Source organism: Sorex araneus, chromosome 1 (genome assembly GCF_027595985.1).
Source record: "Sorex araneus isolate mSorAra2 chromosome 1, mSorAra2.pri, whole genome shotgun sequence".
Classification (NCBI taxonomy): Eukaryota; Metazoa; Chordata; class Mammalia; order Eulipotyphla; family Soricidae; genus Sorex; species Sorex araneus.
Genome location: NC_073302.1, coordinates 250,793,770 through 250,811,762, shown reverse-complemented (window position 1 = coordinate 250,811,762; position 17,993 = coordinate 250,793,770). Strand labels below are relative to the sequence as shown.

The window sequence follows — 17,993 nt, the reverse complement described above, 5'->3', positions numbered from 1 at the left end:
ATTTATTCTGACCTTCCCTGAAGTTAGAGGTTCATATGCCTTTGACCAGAATTTCTCCCAACTGCTATTTTTCTGCTGCAAAAAGGGGGAAAAGTGATGGTTTGAGTGAGAGGTGAGAAGAGCAGGCAAGCCCAGGTGCTTGGCCTGTGTACAAGCTCTGCTCTGTTCCTGCCCGCCTGTTTTCTAATGGTGAGGCAGAGTGAACTGTGCACTACATTATCAGTATGTTGAAATGGACAGCAAAATGTAAGCAAACAGGGGCTGGAGCAATAGCACAGCGGGTAGGGGGTTTGCCTTGCACGAGGTCGACCCAGGTTCTATTCCCAGCATCCCATATGGTTCCCTGAGCACTGCCAGGGGTAATTCCTGAGTGCAGAGCCAGGAGTGACCCCTGTGCATCGCCAGGTGTAACCCAAAAAGCAAAATAAATAAATAAATAGTCTAAAAAAATGTAAGCAAACAATAAAATCTATTGCATCTGCATGAAAACTTTTCAAGCTAATGCACAGTTTTCTGTGTTCCCTCTTCTGCTATAGTCAGAAGAAAGATCTAACTTCTGGCTACACTCATCAATCTGGATTCCCAAGTGAGAATAGCACACAACACATGTACCAGCCCAATTCAGAAAAAATAAAACAAAACAAAACCTAGGTAAGAAATACCCTGCTTTATTTGGTATTGTTCGCTATGAATAAACCATTGAAAATGCTCAAAAAAAGTTTTCTTTGAGGAAAGTGTGTGAAGATTGTTGTATTTCACCTAGGGGCCATTAAGTCCTTCTGTAAGAGATTACTAACACGTTGTTAAAGGTAGAGCTTTATGTGCTTTTATATTTATAGATGATAGATAGATAGATGATAGATAGATAGATAGATAGATAGATAGATAGATAGATAGATAGATAGATAGATAGATAGATAGATATCTGTAAAAATATATTTTCCTCTAAGATTGGTTGCCTTCTACTTTAAACCCCATCAAATGTACGGTACTACTCTTAGAATATTAGTGGTGAGAGATATGAGATGTCGCATGGCTGTGAATGCAGCACGGTCCAGGAAATAAGTTATTTCGATTCTGCTTTAGTTCAGGAGTTGGGATTCAAAATGGAAACATCCGAAATATGGTGGTAGAAAGGTAATGGTGGTGGGATTGGCATTTGAATATTAAATGTAATCAAATATTATGAACTACTTTATAAAAATAAAATAAAATTGATTTTTAAAAAAGAAATACCTGCTTTCAGTCACTACAATTTGGGGACTATTTGTTACCGAAGCATAACCTGACCTAGCCTGACTGACACAGCCATCCTCAGTTCAGGAACTCCTACTTCGGACAGTGACGGCTGATTTTTCTCTTGTCTCCTGAATTCCATCCCAATGACTTTCTCCTCTGTGGGCCTCTGTGAGCAGCAACAATTCTGGTCATTGCTCCTAGAGTTCCCCCCACCCCCAAATCTTCCACTTAGACATTCCACTCCTGGAAAAGGCTACTCCATTCCTCTTTTTCCAAAAGTCTGCCAAAGGCCTCCACTGGGGTTTGATGGAAAGGTATGTAATCCATCACACATTCTATATTGTTTCCTCCTCCCAGATCCCAGCCCGAGGGATGCAGGGCCCTGCGCAGGAGGCCCCTGGCAACTGAGGGAGCAGGAGTCACCCAGTCGCCATGTTCTGACAGTTTGTCACATTATTATTCCCAGTGGGGGCTCTGATCCTTCACCTAACCCTCTTCTCAGCCCTCTGAGACCATGGCCTCTATACAAGGCTCCCCAGGCAAAGCAAAGCAAGATTGATGCCCTACAAATGGCCAGCTGAGCCGGGAGGGCTCTCAGTTCAATGCCTGGGATAGCCCATTCTTCCCTATCTCGGGTTCCCACACTGGACATCAACGCGGGAACTTGGAGCCAGGGCAGCAAGAATTCAACCTTTATTCATCCCCCAACACAAACGATCTGCCACACTCCCATAATCTCTCTGGCCCCTCTGTCCTCACCTACTCAAAAATCTCACTGAAGGCACCGCACGGCTTCGTGGTCTCACATATGAGTCTTTTGACAGAGGAGCTAAAACCAAGAGCGGATTCTAAGTGAATGTTTGTCCCATTGGTGGCAGGGGAGGGGGCAGTAGGGGGATGGTGTGGCACAGCGTTCATTTAAATAATGGCCACAGGGTCAGGGAGATATTACATGAGTTAAGGCATTTGCCTCGCATGTGACAGATTCTGGTTAAATTCCTGGAATCCTCGTGGTCCTCCAGCTCACCAGAGGGGCACCCAAGCACAGATACTGAAATACTGGAAAACTGCCAGGGAGGCCCCCGCGTGCTTTGTCTATTCCAGCAGCCACCAAATCTCTGCACAGTGACAGGCTTCCCGTTTTGTCCCTCTTAAAGTAATGTAAGTAGGGTTTGAGGACTGGATAACGCTGTTAATAGACCATAAATTGGCATTAATTCAGATCATTATCTGCATTCACAGCCACTCACATGTGCAGGTAAATGCCTCCTAAGGGCTTAGGCCTAAGAGGGGACTCTGGGACAGGCAGGGGCTATCCAATAATACACATAAGAGTGATTTCATCTAAATTCCCTGAGAGGTTCATAGACCAAAGCACCTCTGAAGGACAAAAAAGACAACTGTAAAATTAACTGAAAATAAATGCCTCAAAAAGTATTCAGAAAGAATCCAGGGTGAAGGGAATTGGGAGGCCGATAACTAATCCATCAACTCTTTTATTTTTTTATCCCCCATCTTGGTTTTTTTTTTTCTCTCTCTCCCAAGGCCACAGCCTGTCACCATGCAGTTTATCAGCCGTCACTCCATCTCGATTCTGGGTGACATGAGATCAATGGCCTAAAACTGCTCTCAGATCTCTGAAGAAATTTATAACACCAGGCTCCGCGGCACCCTGGCTGGGCCCGAGCTCAGAGCTCAGAGGATGAGGATGCCCTACAGACTTCATTTCCATTTCAAAAGTGGATCATGACCCTCGGAGCAGGCAAGTTCAAGCCATCCAATGCAAAGGACAGCCCAGTCAGAAGTCTTCTGCCGGTACAACAGTGACATTGAGGGAAAGGAGAAAAAAAACAGTCCGTGATTAAAACTCCTCTCTGCTTTGAAAAGGCTCCAGCTCCCTGCTTTCATTTCTTTGGAATCGTGAGATTTATTAATAACAAAGCACAAAATTTGCAGCAACATGTTTCAGACTTTGAAAGCAATTCATCCATCTCATGCATCTCGCTTGAGAACTTCCGCACAAGGCCTGAACAGAGGTGTGGAGTGTCTGCTCCCCACCGAGGGCACCTTCCACTACCTACAGACTCTTCTCTCTAACAGGAACCCTCCACTTAGTCCTAAGTCTGCCTCAAAGCACCATAGACCACAAACAAGGCCTTGGGAGCCCCCAGCACAGTTTATATCTCTCACCTTCCAATCAAAAGACTCCAGGAAAATTCTCAGTTTTGGAGGGGGGCCCACACCTGACAGTGCTCAGGGGCTACTTCTGGCTCTATGCTGGGAGTGGTCCCAGCAACGCTCAAGAGACCATTTGGTGCTACAGGGTCAAACCTGGGTCTCTTCTATGCAAAACAATGATTCAGTCCTTTGAGCAAGCTCTCTGTCCCTCCAAGGAAACTCTATTATTTTTTCTTTTTTTGTTTTTTTCTGTCACACCTGGCGATGCTCAGGTGTTACTCCTAACTCTACTCTCAGGAATTACTCCTGGCGGTGCTCAGGGGACCATATGGGATGCTGGGAATCGAACCCGGGTTGGCCGCATGCAAGGCAAATGCCCTACCCGCTGTGCTATCTCTCCAGCCCCTCCAAGGAAATTCTTTTTTTTTTTAATTTTTTTTTTTGGATTTTGGGTCACACCCGGCGATGCACAGGGGTTACTCCTGGCTCTTCACTCAGGAATTACCCCTGGCGGTGCTCAGGGGACCATATGGGATGCTGGGATTAGAACCCGGGTTGGCCGCACGCAAGGCAAATGCCCTACCCGCTGTGCTATCTTTCCAGCCCCTCCAAGGAAATTCTTTAGTCATACCACCACCATCAGCACCCCCCACTATCACCATCATTGTATCCCCTCCACACAAATTCCGCTATTTCCACCACTACATGCATACACTAAATCTTATGAAGTGAGGGGGGAATTCTGGTTCTCTGTGAACACCCCCAGACCATGTCCAGCTTCAGAAACCCTGTATGCCCAACACCATTGATCTAGAACAGACCCTCAACAGAAGATAAACTGAGACCACTGGGCTTGCTCCTCATGGCCCCAAGAGAAACCTCAGCCTTCAGGACACAATGGAAACCTTGCCTCCCTCTGTTATCCACCTGTACTCCATTTGAAACCAGACATCCAACATAGAGTTATAGGAGCTACTGTGTTCTCCTAAGAATAGGCGGTGGCTGGGCCATCATCAACCAGCGTCCACCACCGCCCATTCCAGCACCCTCTCTTTAAGGCAAGACAAGACAGATGAATGTATGGGCTTGATGTGCACTTCTCTGCCCTCAATATCTCGAGACAAAACACTAACGTGCTAGGCACCATTCCCTCGATAGTGTCTCGGGAGACTTGCCCATCACCTCCCACCAGGTCCTAGTTGGCCCAGCCTTTCTCATCTTTCCTCCCCTGTACTTTCTCACCTCCTCTCACCCTGGTTCACCTAGTGAAGTCAAGGGTGGTATTATCCAATATCTTCCTATTGCCTTAAAGTGACCTGGAGACCTGGTTGAAAATGTGAGTGTCTGGGGATATTCTGCAGACTGCAGCCTGGAGACACAGATTCCAGAAGCCCTTGAATTGGGTTCTGGGCAGTCCGAACGGGATGGGCATATATCCTACATGGAGAAAGAACGGGATGGTTCTCACTGCTCTGCTATACAAATGTAGGTTAGAAGTCCATCAAGTTCTGGTTGCTGGCCCATTACACAAATTAGGCTGAAGTCGGCTGAAGTCTGATAGGTACAATAAAGCTAATCAGGTGAGAAGTTATTGAGCAATGTTTGGTGGAGTTTTAGTCCTGGCTGGTCAGTGGCCAGGAGCACTCTGGGTTTAGCTTCTTTCTGGAGGTAGCTCTGGGCAAGACTGGGCTGCCTAGGGCCTGATTCTCAACTGTCCTCACATGTGTTTTCATTACCCAGACTCCAAAGACTCCAAAATATTTATTTCTTACTAACTCCTAAGTCCCTACTACTTTTCCTCATTGACAGATTTCACCCCACCCCTAGATGTCAATACTTCATTGGTGGGTTGGAGGGGTCTTACAGCTGAGTAGGCCACTGAGCTTGTCCCTGATGGTCCAAGGAGAAATCTCAGGCTTCGGGACAAAATGAAAACCTTGCCTCCCTCTATTATCCACCAGCACTCTATTTGAAACCGGACATCCAATATAGGGTTACAGGAGCTACTATGTTCTCCCAAGAGCAGGTGGTACTTTGCATGTGTGAGGCCCTGGGTTAGAGCCCTGATACAGAGTGGAGAGAAGAGAGAGAGAGAGAGAGAGAGAGAGAGAGAGAGAAGAGGAAAGGAGGGGAGGAGAGGAGAGGGGAGGGGAGGGGAGGGGAGGGCAGGTAAAGAGACTGGGGGTGGGGGGTGGGGGGGAAGTAAAGAGACTGGGGGTGGGGGGGAGGCCCAAGGTGCCCACAATCTTTTTGAGGGGCAGGAAGAAAAGAAGGAAGAAGGGTGGGGGCATGAAAAGAGAAGAAGAAAAGAGAGGCTGGAACAATAGCAGAGCAGTTAGGGCATTTGCTTTGCACACAAATGACCCGGGTTCGATCCCCAGCATTCCATATGTTCCCCAATCACTGCCAAGAGTAACTCCTGAATGCAAAGCCAGGAGTAACCCTTGTGCATCACCAGGTCTGACCCCCCCCAAGAGGGGAGAGAGAGAGAGAGAGAGAGAGAGAGAGAGAGAGAGAGAGAGAGAGAGAGAGAGAGAGAGAGAGAGAGATATCCCTGGGACGCTTTCCTGGGCACACTCCGCCCCAGTGCAGCCAGGTCTGATCAGACAGGCGTGTGCCACATACACTGCTCATACAGGCGTGCAGACATACCCACATGACTCTTCTTGACACAGAGCCCCTCACAGCTCGTCATCCCACACGGCTGCCTCCTGCCTCTGTTCTCTCTCCTGTCTCAGGGCCAGCAGATGGGTCTTTGTTCTTAGGCTCTAAAAAAAGAATAATAATTAACTATATTTTAGAACCGTGCAGATTTATAGAAACAGTGGAGAAGACAGAGCACCCATAAACTCCACACCCAGTTCCCCCTGTTGTTAACGCTGAACATTACTATAGCTTATTTGTTACACCAAATGAACAATATTGATTCAATATTGCTAAATAATAACGCTAAACAATCTTTAGGGTTATGGTTAGAGTTAGGTAAGGTTCTTTTAAGGAAGGACCTTAAAAGTCCTTCGTTCCTATTTCCTTCACTTTTCCTTAGCAGTGTTTCTTCCAAGAAATCTCACAACATTTAATCATGTCTCCTTAAGCTTTCCTTAGTGTGATTTCTCAGACTTTCTTTATTTCTAATGACCTTGACAGTTCTGAGGAGTACTGGTCAAGTATTTCCAAAATGTCCTTCAATTTGAGTTTACTCTCTTTCTCTAACAATTAGATGACAGAGTCCTGTGTTCTGGAAATTAAGTCTTCTTGCTTCCACCTCTGATCAAGGGTCTGTGAGACTGTTGCCGCATGGACTGTTGTTCTTGACCTTGAACACCTGATTGAGGTGGGGTTGGTCAGAATTCTCCATCCAAACTTACTCTTCCCCTCCTGCCCCCCTGGACAGGAAGTTTTGCTGCACCATCCACGTGAAAGGCGTAGAGAGTTGGGCTTGCCCTGCCAAAGGGAAGAACATCCCCATTGGTTGTTTGCTATTCTTCTGCCTGGGATATTTGCTTCTCCTCTCCCATGTATTGATGTGCGCACTCGTTTATTTCTATTAGCATGCATCATTTGGTTTTTTAATCTCTGTTCCCACAGCACCTACCACAGTCTGGCACTTAGCAAATTCTCACTAGTGTTTGCTGAGAGAACGAGGAGGAGGGTGATGAAAGAACAGTCAGCCAACCTGTGCTGCCTTCAAATTTGTATGCTGAACCCCTAACCGCAAATACACTGAGGAGGCCATGACTCGGGAGAGGACTGTTAGAGAGATCATTAAGGTTGGTTGAGACCACAAAAGTGGATCCTAGTCAACTGAGACCAGTGTCCCCTTAAGAATAGAAAAAGACACCAGGTATGAGTATACATAAAGTACCACGTGAGGACACCACAAGAAGGCGGCTGTCCGCAAGCCAAGGAGAGACATGACCAACAGAATTCAATTCTGCCAGCTTCTCAGTTCAAATTTCTAGCCTTCAGAATAGCGAGAAAATTAATTTCTATTATTTTCTTTCCATGCATTTTAAAAAAGATTGTATTGTAACTTAGGTATCATGGCTGCAATAATCTTAACATTTATGGTTCTGATGTACAGTTACTGTTTAAACTATGCAGTCTGTGTTGTTGTATGATGGCAGCTCTGCTCAACTAGTAGAGAGGAAAAGCCCAGGGTCAATGACATATCGGCTTTGGAGAGTCACAGGGTGGCACAGAGCTGGGGAGAGAGGAGGAGCACGTTCACCTGGCACTGCCAGTCATCCTACGAGAGGACATCCTCTGGGTGCTTTTTTTTTCTTTTTGGGTCTCACTGGTGATGCTCAGGGTTTACTCCTGGCTCTGCACTCAGAGGACTATATGTGATGCTGGGAATCAAACCTGGGTTAGCCGCTCGCATGCAAGGCAAATATCCTACCCACTGTGTCATCGCTCCAGCCCCTAGAGGGCATGATCTGGAAGGCTTTTGCTGTACCATGAATTGTTGGTTGTTATCCATTAAAGATTTGGATCCTTGGGTGGTTTAGGTCATGGACATGTTTTTATATATAGAAGGTAAAAAGTCTAATGACAAATCCACATGTCATCATTTACTCTCAACCAGTGAATCAGCTACTAAGAGATTTATAGATGACCAGAGATCATGCAAGACACTTGAACCCTTGCATGACCACTTTCTTCTCCCATTGGGATTTTCACACCCACCATTCTAATAGAATCAGTGAAGGGGGTGGGGAGAGGAAGTCAGAAGAACAGCTATAACAAAGAACCTGACATGAAATGGAATGGCTGGTGTTGTTGTGGTTTTATTTTTCCTGAATAAATCTCTCACCAATAAAATAAGAAGTTTAGAATGTGTGATCTCTGATGTTTCATCCCTGTGCTAGAATTAGAAATGATCTTGAACAATGCCTTTCAGGGTTTCATAAACACCTGATATAAATTACCTAACACAGTCTTCAAAACAGCGGTATAAGGTACTATTATTATCCCGATTCTCCATAGAAAGGAGATAAAATAGAACGAGATCAAGTAGCTTGCCCTGGGGGTTGTCAGTTCAGCTTCCAGAGCCTGCAGTCAGCAGTCAGATTCAATTGGGATTCTTGGCCCACTGCGTCTGTGGTGTCAGGGATTACCAGGATGACCCCAGCATGCCAAAGGGCTTCTAGGGCCATAGCTAGAGATACCCTAGAGGGTGGGCAAGCAGCCTCCACGGCTCTAATTCATGATGCTAAAGGGACTCTGTGGTACTGGAGATCAGATCAGGGTCTGCCTCATGCAAAGCATGAGCCTTAACCTAGTACTACTGCTCTACTCCAATAATCTGGGCCTCCCGGAGCATTCTGGCACACAAAACACACTAGAGGATCAGTGGCCCAACACCTGGAAGTGGTCCAGAATCTAAGAGCATCTGGCACTGGGATCCCTCCAAGAGCTATGCTTAAACAAGTTTGTCTTAACTCCTAAACGGTATCATTGCCTGACTGCTGAGTTAGAATTACAGTAATGGAAGATGTTGCTTTCTGATTTGATATTAAAGGTTAAAAGTCACCATCCCTGGGCGAGGCTCACTGGCAAAGCATTTTTCCCTTATGTGTGTGGGACTCTGGGTTCCATCCTGGCAAAGCAAGAGTCAGTCAGTCAATAAAGGAGGGACAGATATAAACATTTGGAGTGAAGTAATGGGTTTGCTTACAGTTCTAAAGAGCAAACCCCATTAAAATCCAGCCACTCAGGAATTCTAAGAAATCTCTGTAAAGTTTACAAGTGTGAATCGGATGTTCCTTAAGAGCTGCTTCTGTTCTCTGGTCTGTCAAACACTTGCTACAAACCTTCCTGGAAGGTTTGTCAGATGGAGTGAGCCTGTGGCAGGAAAAAAGACTGCGCTCCAGACTTTCCCCCCAAATTGAAAGGGAAAGAAAGAAAGAAAGAAAGAAAGAAAGAAAGAAAGAAAGAAAGAAAGAAAGAAAGAAAGAAAGAAAGAAAGAAAGAAAGAAAGAAAGAAAGAAAGAAAGAAAGAAAGAAAGAAAGAAAGAAAGAAAGAAAGAAAGAAAGAAAGAAAGAAAGAAAGAAAGAAAAGAAGAAAGAAAGACTCCCCATCATCCTTAGAATTTCACCTTCCAGAGAACCAGAGAAGTCGAGTCCTTTTTTTCCTGATATAATCCTAATTAAAACTAAATTACATGCTGTAGAGAAGTTGAAACGGAAAAGATAATCCTATTACATATGAGAGTATATCCTGATTCCCTCCCCATCCCCGCTAAACTGTGGTAGATAACAGATCAGGCTGAGCACCCCATTGTAGCCTCTTTGAAAACTTTCCTAGAGCCCTAATCCGTCACGTGACGCCGGTGTCAATCTCGGGGTCTGCACGCGAGTTTCACAAAGCGGGCATTAGGTTCGGTGACGGGAACGCAGCTTTGCGGAGCACGCAACATTTGCATGCGGAGAAAACGCGGCCCTTTGTGGGCTGTGTTTGTTCTCAGGATTGCAAGACAGTTGCCCGCGAAGTTGCTAAAACCTTGGAAAAAAGGGGGGCTTCTTTGATTCAGCGCAGGCCTTTGGTATGATAACAAGCCCGCTGGAGCCGCTTTTGTGGAATCGGATCAGCGTCCAGGCAGGGAGAGCCCCCTTATTCCCCCACCCCGCCCCCCAGAAACCTCCGGCCCCACCTTCCGGGACATTTTGCAGCCCCGGGAGGTCGCTAAAGGCGTTGATGCGCTATTGCTGAGCCCATTTCCATAATCGGCACTGCTGAGCCGGGTCGCGGCCGGGGCAGAGTCGCCTCGCGTGCCTTCACACCTCTCCCTGCCGCCCGCAGCCGCCGCCGCCGGGCTCGCAGCTGCCACCGCCGGCGCCGCGTCCCCGACTCCGCGCTCTGCGCGTCCCGGCGCCGCCGCTGCCCTTGCTACTCGGAGAGGCCGTGGCGACGGCAGCGGACAAAGTGTCTTGAGACCTGCTTCTAAACGCCTCACCTCCCCTCCCTCCACGCCCACCCCTCCAGCCTCCGGGTCTTTGCTCGCTCTCCCACTCTTCCTGCCCGCGACTGCCCTCCAAGCACACCTTGGTTCTCTGCTTGCTGGAGAAGGACTGTCAAGTGATCACGCTTGGAGCTACAGGGTCGGTCCAGACTCTCCGGGCAAGCAAAGCAATCCCGAATTCAAACAGCTAGAGCTGGGCACCCTCAGTTCAGCCCAGAACTGTCAGGCTTGGGAGGGGGGGTGGGCAGAGGAAGGGGCGCAGGAGGTGGAGGGGGCTCGGGGTGCGGGGGGTTCCCAGTCCCTCGAGACCAGGCTCTGGGCAAGTGTCTACTCACAGGGAGCAGCTAGAGACATCCTTCTCTGAGACTCCAGGTCCCTTGCCCTCTCCCTCTATCCATCTCCTGGGGCTCTGCACTCCGAAGCAGCAACAGCGCGGTACCCGCCTGGCCCCGCTGGGTTTCCGCGACTGGCAGCCGGGTCGCAGAGTCCGCCTGCCGAGTTCTGAATACAACCGCAAACCCGGTGACCCTCGGAGGAGGGGTGAGGTGGGGGCGGGGGCGGGGTGGCCCTGGGTGTATCAGAGATCACCTGCGGACCCCATACCCGGGTGGGAGGATTTCCTAAAGAAGAAACGGGTGTGTGTTTTTTGTTTTTTTTTTTAAATATATATTTTGCTTAAATACTGAGAAATGTCTTAGGCACGAGCAAAAAGAGAGCGAGATAGCAAATTGCATTTGGGAAGGGGCAAAAAGCGGAAGTGAAAACAAGGAACTGGGCTCCTGTAGGGGGCGCTTCCCTTTGCATTTCCAGGGCTACCTAGAGGTGGAGGTGGAGAAAGAAACCCCTAAGGCAGGACTGCTCTCCTAGAGCGGCTAATTATAGCCACCGCCTGCCTCCCCCACCTCCTCAAGCTTTTAGTTACCGATGGCTAGGGTTGCTTGCTTAGCTCTCCCGCGATTCAGAGCTTTTTTATTCACGCCCCCTGCCAGAGCCCACCCCTGCTTGGTCTCCCAGCTCTGGAGAGATTCCTGCATCTCTTCCCCAAAGACCCCAGAACACATTGCTGTGGATTTGAGGGGAAACAAAGATAGGGTACTTGACAACAGAATTAAAATTCGGATTTAGAAGAATGTTTACTAAAAACAGTCTGCTTATAAAATCCTTGGTTTAAAAAAATAAAAGTCTTCCTGTGCATGACTTTTGTTTTTAACCTCTCCTCCAAGTTATGCAAACTGTGTATTTGCATAATCTGCTCAGTAAGAGCTGTCCATAAGAATTCTTCGTGTGGCTGTTTGCAGTTCCATCTTCCTGGTCTTCGGGGATGCTGGAGGCAAGCTACCTATGTGAGCAGTGCAATGCCTGGCCAGATAGCCCAGCCCACATTTTGGCAGTGCCAGAGCTCCACACTTTTCTAGGCAGATGGTTCAGTTGCCCCAGGTTTGTGCCAGGTTTCAGCTTCATGCTGTGATTTTGTTCTCCTGGAAAGGGATGAGTGTTGCTTCCCAGAGCGGCCCTATTAGAACAGAAAGCAAATCCTCTAAATAGGCGGAACTAGGCATCAGGAGGGAAAGTTCGCTAAATGCACTTTAATATGAGCCGGGTATTGTGTGGAATTCAGCGCCTATCACCGTTTAGCTGGAGAGTTATGGCAGTGATTGGGGATGAATAGAGGAACATAATGGATACATGTGGCGTTTGCTCATTATATTCAAGTTAGCCTAACTCCACCGTGGAAACTGTTCAACTTTCTCTCCCCTTAGCTTGTCACGGTGAAATAATATAGACATTGGGGCCTCCAATGGGATCGCCTGCCATGCCATTCTATTTCTACTGCTAACGAGGGCTTCATAAGCCTTTGATACAGTCTGATCTTTGAAACCTTTCCAAATCTCCTCAAGCTTATGCTAAATCCTATTTGGAACTTTTTTTTTCCTTGCCTGCTAGCGCCCAGGACTTAAGAAAACCATTTGGACAGTGACATGCATACTAACACATCGTGGGACTCTCATCTGAAAGGGAAGTGGCAGCTCTGATCACCAGGGCTCACACGAGCAAAACACAATTGAGTACACAAATTTGAATAAAATCAATTTCCCCTCATCTTTTAGGCTCTCTGATCGAGAGGCTCTTCCAGGCCCGGGGGAAGTTGGAAGTGGGGTGGTGAGGGAGGCGGGAAGAGCCTCAACCGGCAGAGCAAGTCACAGAGACTCTGGTGGCTGCTGGGCAGCGAGCTTGGAAGCCTTTGGGGAGCAAATTGCAGAGAGCTGGGAAGCGGAGATGGGGAGGGGGGTGGTCCCAAGCCACACGGGGCGAGACCCTGTGTGTTTACTCAGTTCAAGCAGTCTGCCCAGCGTGGAAGGGAGAGCTATTAACCAGATCATCATCTCCTTTTCCTCCCATTGAGCGGTGTCGATTCCTCAACATGCAGGGCGCAGCCAGGAAAGGGGGTGGGGGGAAGAAAAAAGGAGTTAAAGAAACAAAGAAAAGATTCCTTAATTTTCCCTTCTTGTTTCCCCACTAAGCCTTTCCACATTAAAGGGATTGTCGGAGGATGGCGTAGGAGCGGCGCGAGGGCGAAGCTGCCATTGGCTGCGGGGCTGGGATGATTTGCATATCGGCTGCTATGAAAGCGGAGGCGGCGCTCGGCGGCGCAGCTCCGGAGAGAAGGGAGGGCGAGGTGCGGAGTGAAGGCGGGTCCGCGCGTCCTCCGAGCCCGCGGGAGCGCCGAGCTGCAGCCGGCAGACTTCTCCCGCACAGGGCTCGCCAAGAGCGGGCTCCGAGGGACCTAGGACTCACATCGTACCTGCAAACTAGGGAGCAACCTTTCTCTTCGGCCTCTGGAATAGCACTTGGGGCTGTCGACATGAGGGCAGCGAGGCGCAGAGGCAGCCCCTGCCTTTTCCCCTTGCAGCTCTTCAGCCTCTGCTGGGTGCTCTCGGTGGCTCAAAGCAAGACGGTTCGTTACAGCACCTTCGAGGAGGATGCCCCCGGCACGGTCATCGGGACCCTAGCTGAGGACCTGCATATGAAAGTGTCCGGAGACACAAGCTTCCGCCTGATGAAGCAGTTCAACAGCTCGCTGATCCGGGTACGCGAGGGTGACGGACAGCTGACCGTCGGGGACGCGGGCCTGGACCGCGAGCAGCTGTGTGGCCAGGCCCCGCAGTGCGTGCTGGCCTTCGATGTGGTCAGCTTCTCGCAGGAGCAGTTCCGGCTGGTGCACGTGGAGGTGGAGGTGAGAGACGTCAACGACCACGCGCCGCGCTTCCCCCGCTCGCAGATCCCGGTGGAGGTGTCCGAGGGCGCGGCCGTGGGCACACGCATCCCCCTGGAGGTGCCGGTGGACGAGGACGTGGGTGCCAACGGGCTGCAGAGCGTGCGTCTGGCCGAGCCGCACAGCCCCTTCCGCGTGGAGCTGCAGACGCGCGCGGACGGCGCCCAGTGCGCCGACCTGGTGCTGCTGCAGGAACTGGACCGCGAGAACCAGGCCACCTACAGCCTGGAGCTGGTGGCCCAGGACGGCGGGCGCCCCCCGCGCTCCGCCACGGCCGCGCTCAGCGTGCGGGTGCTGGACGCCAACGATCACAGCCCGGCCTTCCCGCAGGGCGCCGTGGCCGAAGTGGAGCTGGCGGAGGATGCACCCGTGGGCTCGCTGCTGCTTGACCTGGACGCGGCCGACCCCGACGAGGGTCCCAACGGCGACGTGGTGTTCTCCTTCGGGGCCCGCACCCCGCCCGAGGCTCGCCGCCTCTTCCGCCTCGACCCGCGCTCGGGCCGCCTCACCCTGGCCGGCCCGGTCGATTACGAGCGCCAGGACACCTACGAGCTGGACGTACGGGCCCAGGACCGCGGCCCGGGGCCCCGCGCCGCCACCTGCAAGGTGATCGTGCGCATCCGCGACGTCAACGACAACGCACCTGACATCGCCATCACCCCACTGGCCGCCCCGGGCGCGCCCGGAGCCTCGCCCTTCGCCGCCGCGGCCGCGGCCGCCGCGGCTCTCGGGGGGGCGGACGCCGCGTCGTCGGCCGGGCCCGGGACGTCCGAGGCCGGCGCCGTGTCGCTGGTGCCGGAGGGGGCGGCGCGGGAGAGCCTCGTGGCGCTGGTCAGCACCTCGGACAGGGACTCAGGCGCCAACGGGCAGGTGCGCTGCGCCCTCTACGGGCACGAGCACTTCCGCCTGCAGCCGGCCTACGCGGGCAGCTACCTGGTGGTGACCGCGGCCGCCCTGGACCGCGAGCGCATCGCCGAGTACAACCTGACGCTGGTGGCCGAGGACCGCGGCTCCCCGCCGCTGCGCACGGTCAGGCCCTACACGGTGCGCGTGGGCGACGAGAACGACAACGCGCCCGTCTTCACTCGGCCGCTCTACGAGGTGTCGGTGCGTGAGAACAACCCGCCTGGCGCCTACTTGGCCACCGTGGCCGCCCGCGACCCCGACCTGGGCCGCAATGGCCAGGTCACCTATCGGCTGCTGGAGGCCGAGGTGGGCCGCGCGGGAGGTGCCGTGTCCACCTACGTCTCGGTGGACCCAGCAACCGGGGCCATCTATGCGCTGCGCAGTTTCGACTATGAGACGCTGCGCCAGCTCGACGTGCGCATCCAAGCGAGCGACGGCGGCTCCCCGCAGCTCTCCAGCAGCGCCCTGGTACAGGTGCGCGTGCTGGACCAGAACGATCACGCGCCGGTCCTGGTGCACCCCGCACCGGCCAACGGCTCCCTAGAAGTGGCCGTCCCGGGGCGCACGGCGAAGGACACGGCGGTGGCGCGCGTGCAGGCCCGCGACGCGGACGAGGGCGCCAACGGGGAGCTGGCTTTTGAACTCCTGCAGCAGGAGCCGCGGGAAGTCTTCGCCATCGGCCGCCGCACGGGGGAGATCGTGCTCACCGGCGACCTCTCGCAGGAGCCGCCGGGCCGCGTGTTCCAGGCGCTGCTGGTCATCTCCGACGGCGGCCGCCCCCCGCTGTCCACCACGGCCACCGTCAGCTTCGTGGTGACCGCGGGCGGGGGGCGGGGGCCGGTGGCGCCCGCCGGCGCGGGGAGCACGGAGCGCTCCCGCCCGCCCGGCTCGCGGCTCGCGGCGTCCGGGCCGGCCCTCCAATGGGACACCCCGCTGATCGTCATCATCGTGCTGGCGGGGAGCTGCACGCTGCTTCTGGCCGCCATCATCGCCATCGCCACCACCTGCAACCGCCGCAAGAAGGAGGTGCGCAAAGGGGGGCCCCGCCGGGAAGAACGGCCCGGGGCGGCGGGCGGCGGAGCCTCGGCTCCGGGCTCCCCAGAGGAAACCGCCCGGGGAGCCGGGCCCCGGCCCAACATGTTCGACGTGCTCACCTTCCCTGGCAGCGGCAAAGCGCCCTTTGGCAGCCCCGCGGCCGACGCGCCCCCGCCCACGGTCGCCGCGGCCGAAGTGCCGGGCTCGGAGGGCGGCAGCGCCACTGGGGAAAGCTCCTGTCACTTCGAGGGGCAGCAGCGGCTCCGCGGCGCGCACGCCGAGGTGAGGCCCTTCCTTCGGCCGGGCGCCCCCCTCCGTGCTCCGCGGACAGGCTGGGGGAAGGGACTTGGAGGGGACTGGGTGGGCTTGGCGCGGGTGATGCTTAACCTGTGGCTCTCTTTTGTTTCCTCCCTCTTCCCCCCGCCCCCCGCCCCAACCTTCTCACCCGCTTCCTGCAGCCCTACGGCGCCTCCCCGGGATTCGGAAAGGAACCGGCGCCCCCTGTGGCGGTCTGGAAAGGACACTCTTTCAACACCATCTCGGGCCGCGAAGCCGAGAAGTTCAGCGGCAAGGACAGCGGCAAAGGGGACAGTGATTTCAACGACAGTGATTCTGACATCAGTGGGGACGCTCTGAAAAAGGATCTCATCAACCACATGCAGAGTGGTGAGGACCCTTCTGCTCCCTGGCACAACTTCCCTCCCCGCAGCCTTCTCCTTTCCCCAGCGCCTCTGTCTTCCCCACCTTTTTCTTTGAGTAGAGGGGGGGGTTTGGGGGCGGGGGAGAGGGGCCCATCTAAGCCTGCCTGGCTTTTGTGATTTTTCTAAGGCCTAGACCTAAGCGCTTCCATCACTTGAATAATAAAGCACTTTCCCAGCACTTGAATAATAAAGGCTGGTGTGTGGCTGCCTGTCTGAAGAGGGAGATTCACTGGCTTTTTTCTTTTTCTTCCACCTAAAGAAGCCGGCTCAGTTTTATGTTAAGGTGGCTTTCCAGGAAGCAAAATTCCTTTCAACCCTTGCATCGTGTCTTCATCTTAAGTTTTCCTTTGCAGCCCGCCCGACCTTCTGAAGACGGAGGTGTAGGTGTGTGTCATCCCAGCCATAATAATCCTGGTCTGTGCCTTTCTGTTTTATGTTAGGACTGTGGGCGTGCACCGCGGAGTGTAAGATCCTGGGTCACTCTGACCGCTGCTGGAGCCCATCCTGCGGAGGACCCAACGCTCACCCACCCCCACACCCGCCCGCCCAGATGTCCACCTTCTGTAAGAGCACCTCCCTGCCTCGGGATCCCCTGCGCAGGGACAATTTCTACCAGGCGCAGCTGCCCAAGACAGTCGGGCTGCAGAGCGTCTACGAGAAAGTGCTGCACAGAGACTATGACAGGACAGTCACCCTGCTCTCCCCTCCCCGTCCAGGAAGGCTCCCAGACTTGCAGGAGATTGGGGTGCCCCTCTATCCGTCCCCCCCTGGCAGGTACCTATCCCCAAAGAAGGAAGCCGATGAAAATGTGTAATCCCGAGTTGCATGTCTTCACACATATACAGGTCACTCCGAGAAACCCCTAAGTTATTGACCAGTTTCAGTGTTGTATATATAAATATGCAAGATGTGCCTTAAAAATGAAGTTGTTGGAAGCTATTTCCAATCACATTGGTACTGTTTGGTATTTGCAAACAAAAAAATGTAGTTAATGTAATTTTTATGAAATGTGTGCAGTACTTAATTTTTCTTATCATGCTATTGACTTTAATTTCTCTTGCAGCTTGCCATTTTCTTAGTGTTTTTAACCTGTACATTGTGTAATGTAATGTTTGTATATAATGAAATTTTGTTATATTTTTATATAATAAAAGCTAAAGTGGAAGTTATTGCCAAAGGAACTGTCTGTAAGACAAAAAAAATGTTGGAATTACTAAATGGAAATTTATCTTTCACCTGAAACATACCTAGTGTTTGAGAAGTTTTGCCTTGCCAAGTATAACTTGTATATCTTGAGTCTGTGGTAGATTTCAAGTTCAATGTTATTTAATTACATTTGGTTTTCTGTGAACCGTGTCACTTATAAGCACAGTAATAAAGGATTTGTCATGTGTTTGAAGAATCTGCTAATTGCTTTTCATGAAGTTGCCTATAGTCAGACATTCACAAATAATTTGAGTACCAGAGTTAAACCTCCTTTCAAGTGCTAATTATGTAAGCATTATTAATGTTCATGGCATTACAAAATCTGGGGGATTTAAATATTAAAAGTCTCATCCAAGTATTAAAAGTATTTGTTGATCTTGTAAAACACGTACATCACCATCTACATCAGACATGCTATAAAATTCCTACTCTCGTTAATACATTTTTATGAATCATCTCTCAGAAAGTGGAAGAAATTAAATTTGGATT

The 17,993-nt window shown here is 51.6% G+C and overlaps 1 protein-coding gene across 2 annotated transcripts; it reads left to right on the top strand.

Moving 5' to 3' along the window:
* Window positions 1-13,004: 13,004 nt before the first annotated feature.
* Window positions 13,005-17,700, top strand: PCDH8 (protocadherin 8). 2 transcript variants are annotated; one of them, XM_055118434.1, is made up of 3 exons: window positions 13,005-15,588; window positions 16,056-16,263; window positions 16,739-17,700. In XM_055118434.1, exons 1-3 carry the CDS (start codon window positions 13,006-13,008, stop codon window positions 17,110-17,112), a joined length of 3,165 nt encoding a protein of 1,054 aa, XP_054974409.1. In that variant the 5' UTR covers window position 13,005; the 3' UTR covers window positions 17,113-17,700. The 2 variants fall into 2 exon arrangements, with proteins under 2 accessions (XP_054974409.1, XP_054974402.1); XM_055118427.1 differs by having other exon boundaries at window positions 13,013-15,879.
* The last annotated feature ends 293 nt before the right edge of the window (window positions 17,701-17,993 follow it).

Bases quoted from the DNA above. Each gene is read 5' to 3' on its own strand.
- PCDH8 (XM_055118427.1), top strand. From the start codon at position 13,246: ATGAGGGCAGCGAGGCGCAGAGGCAGCCCCTGCCTTTTCCCCTTGCAG. The intron at 15,880-16,055 runs GTGAGGCCCTTC...CGCTTCCTGCAG, and splicing joins TCCGCGGCGCGCACGCCGAG to CCCTACGGCGCCTCCCCGGG. The intron at 16,264-16,738 runs GTGAGGACCCTT...GTTTTATGTTAG, and splicing joins CATCAACCACATGCAGAGTG to GACTGTGGGCGTGCACCGCG.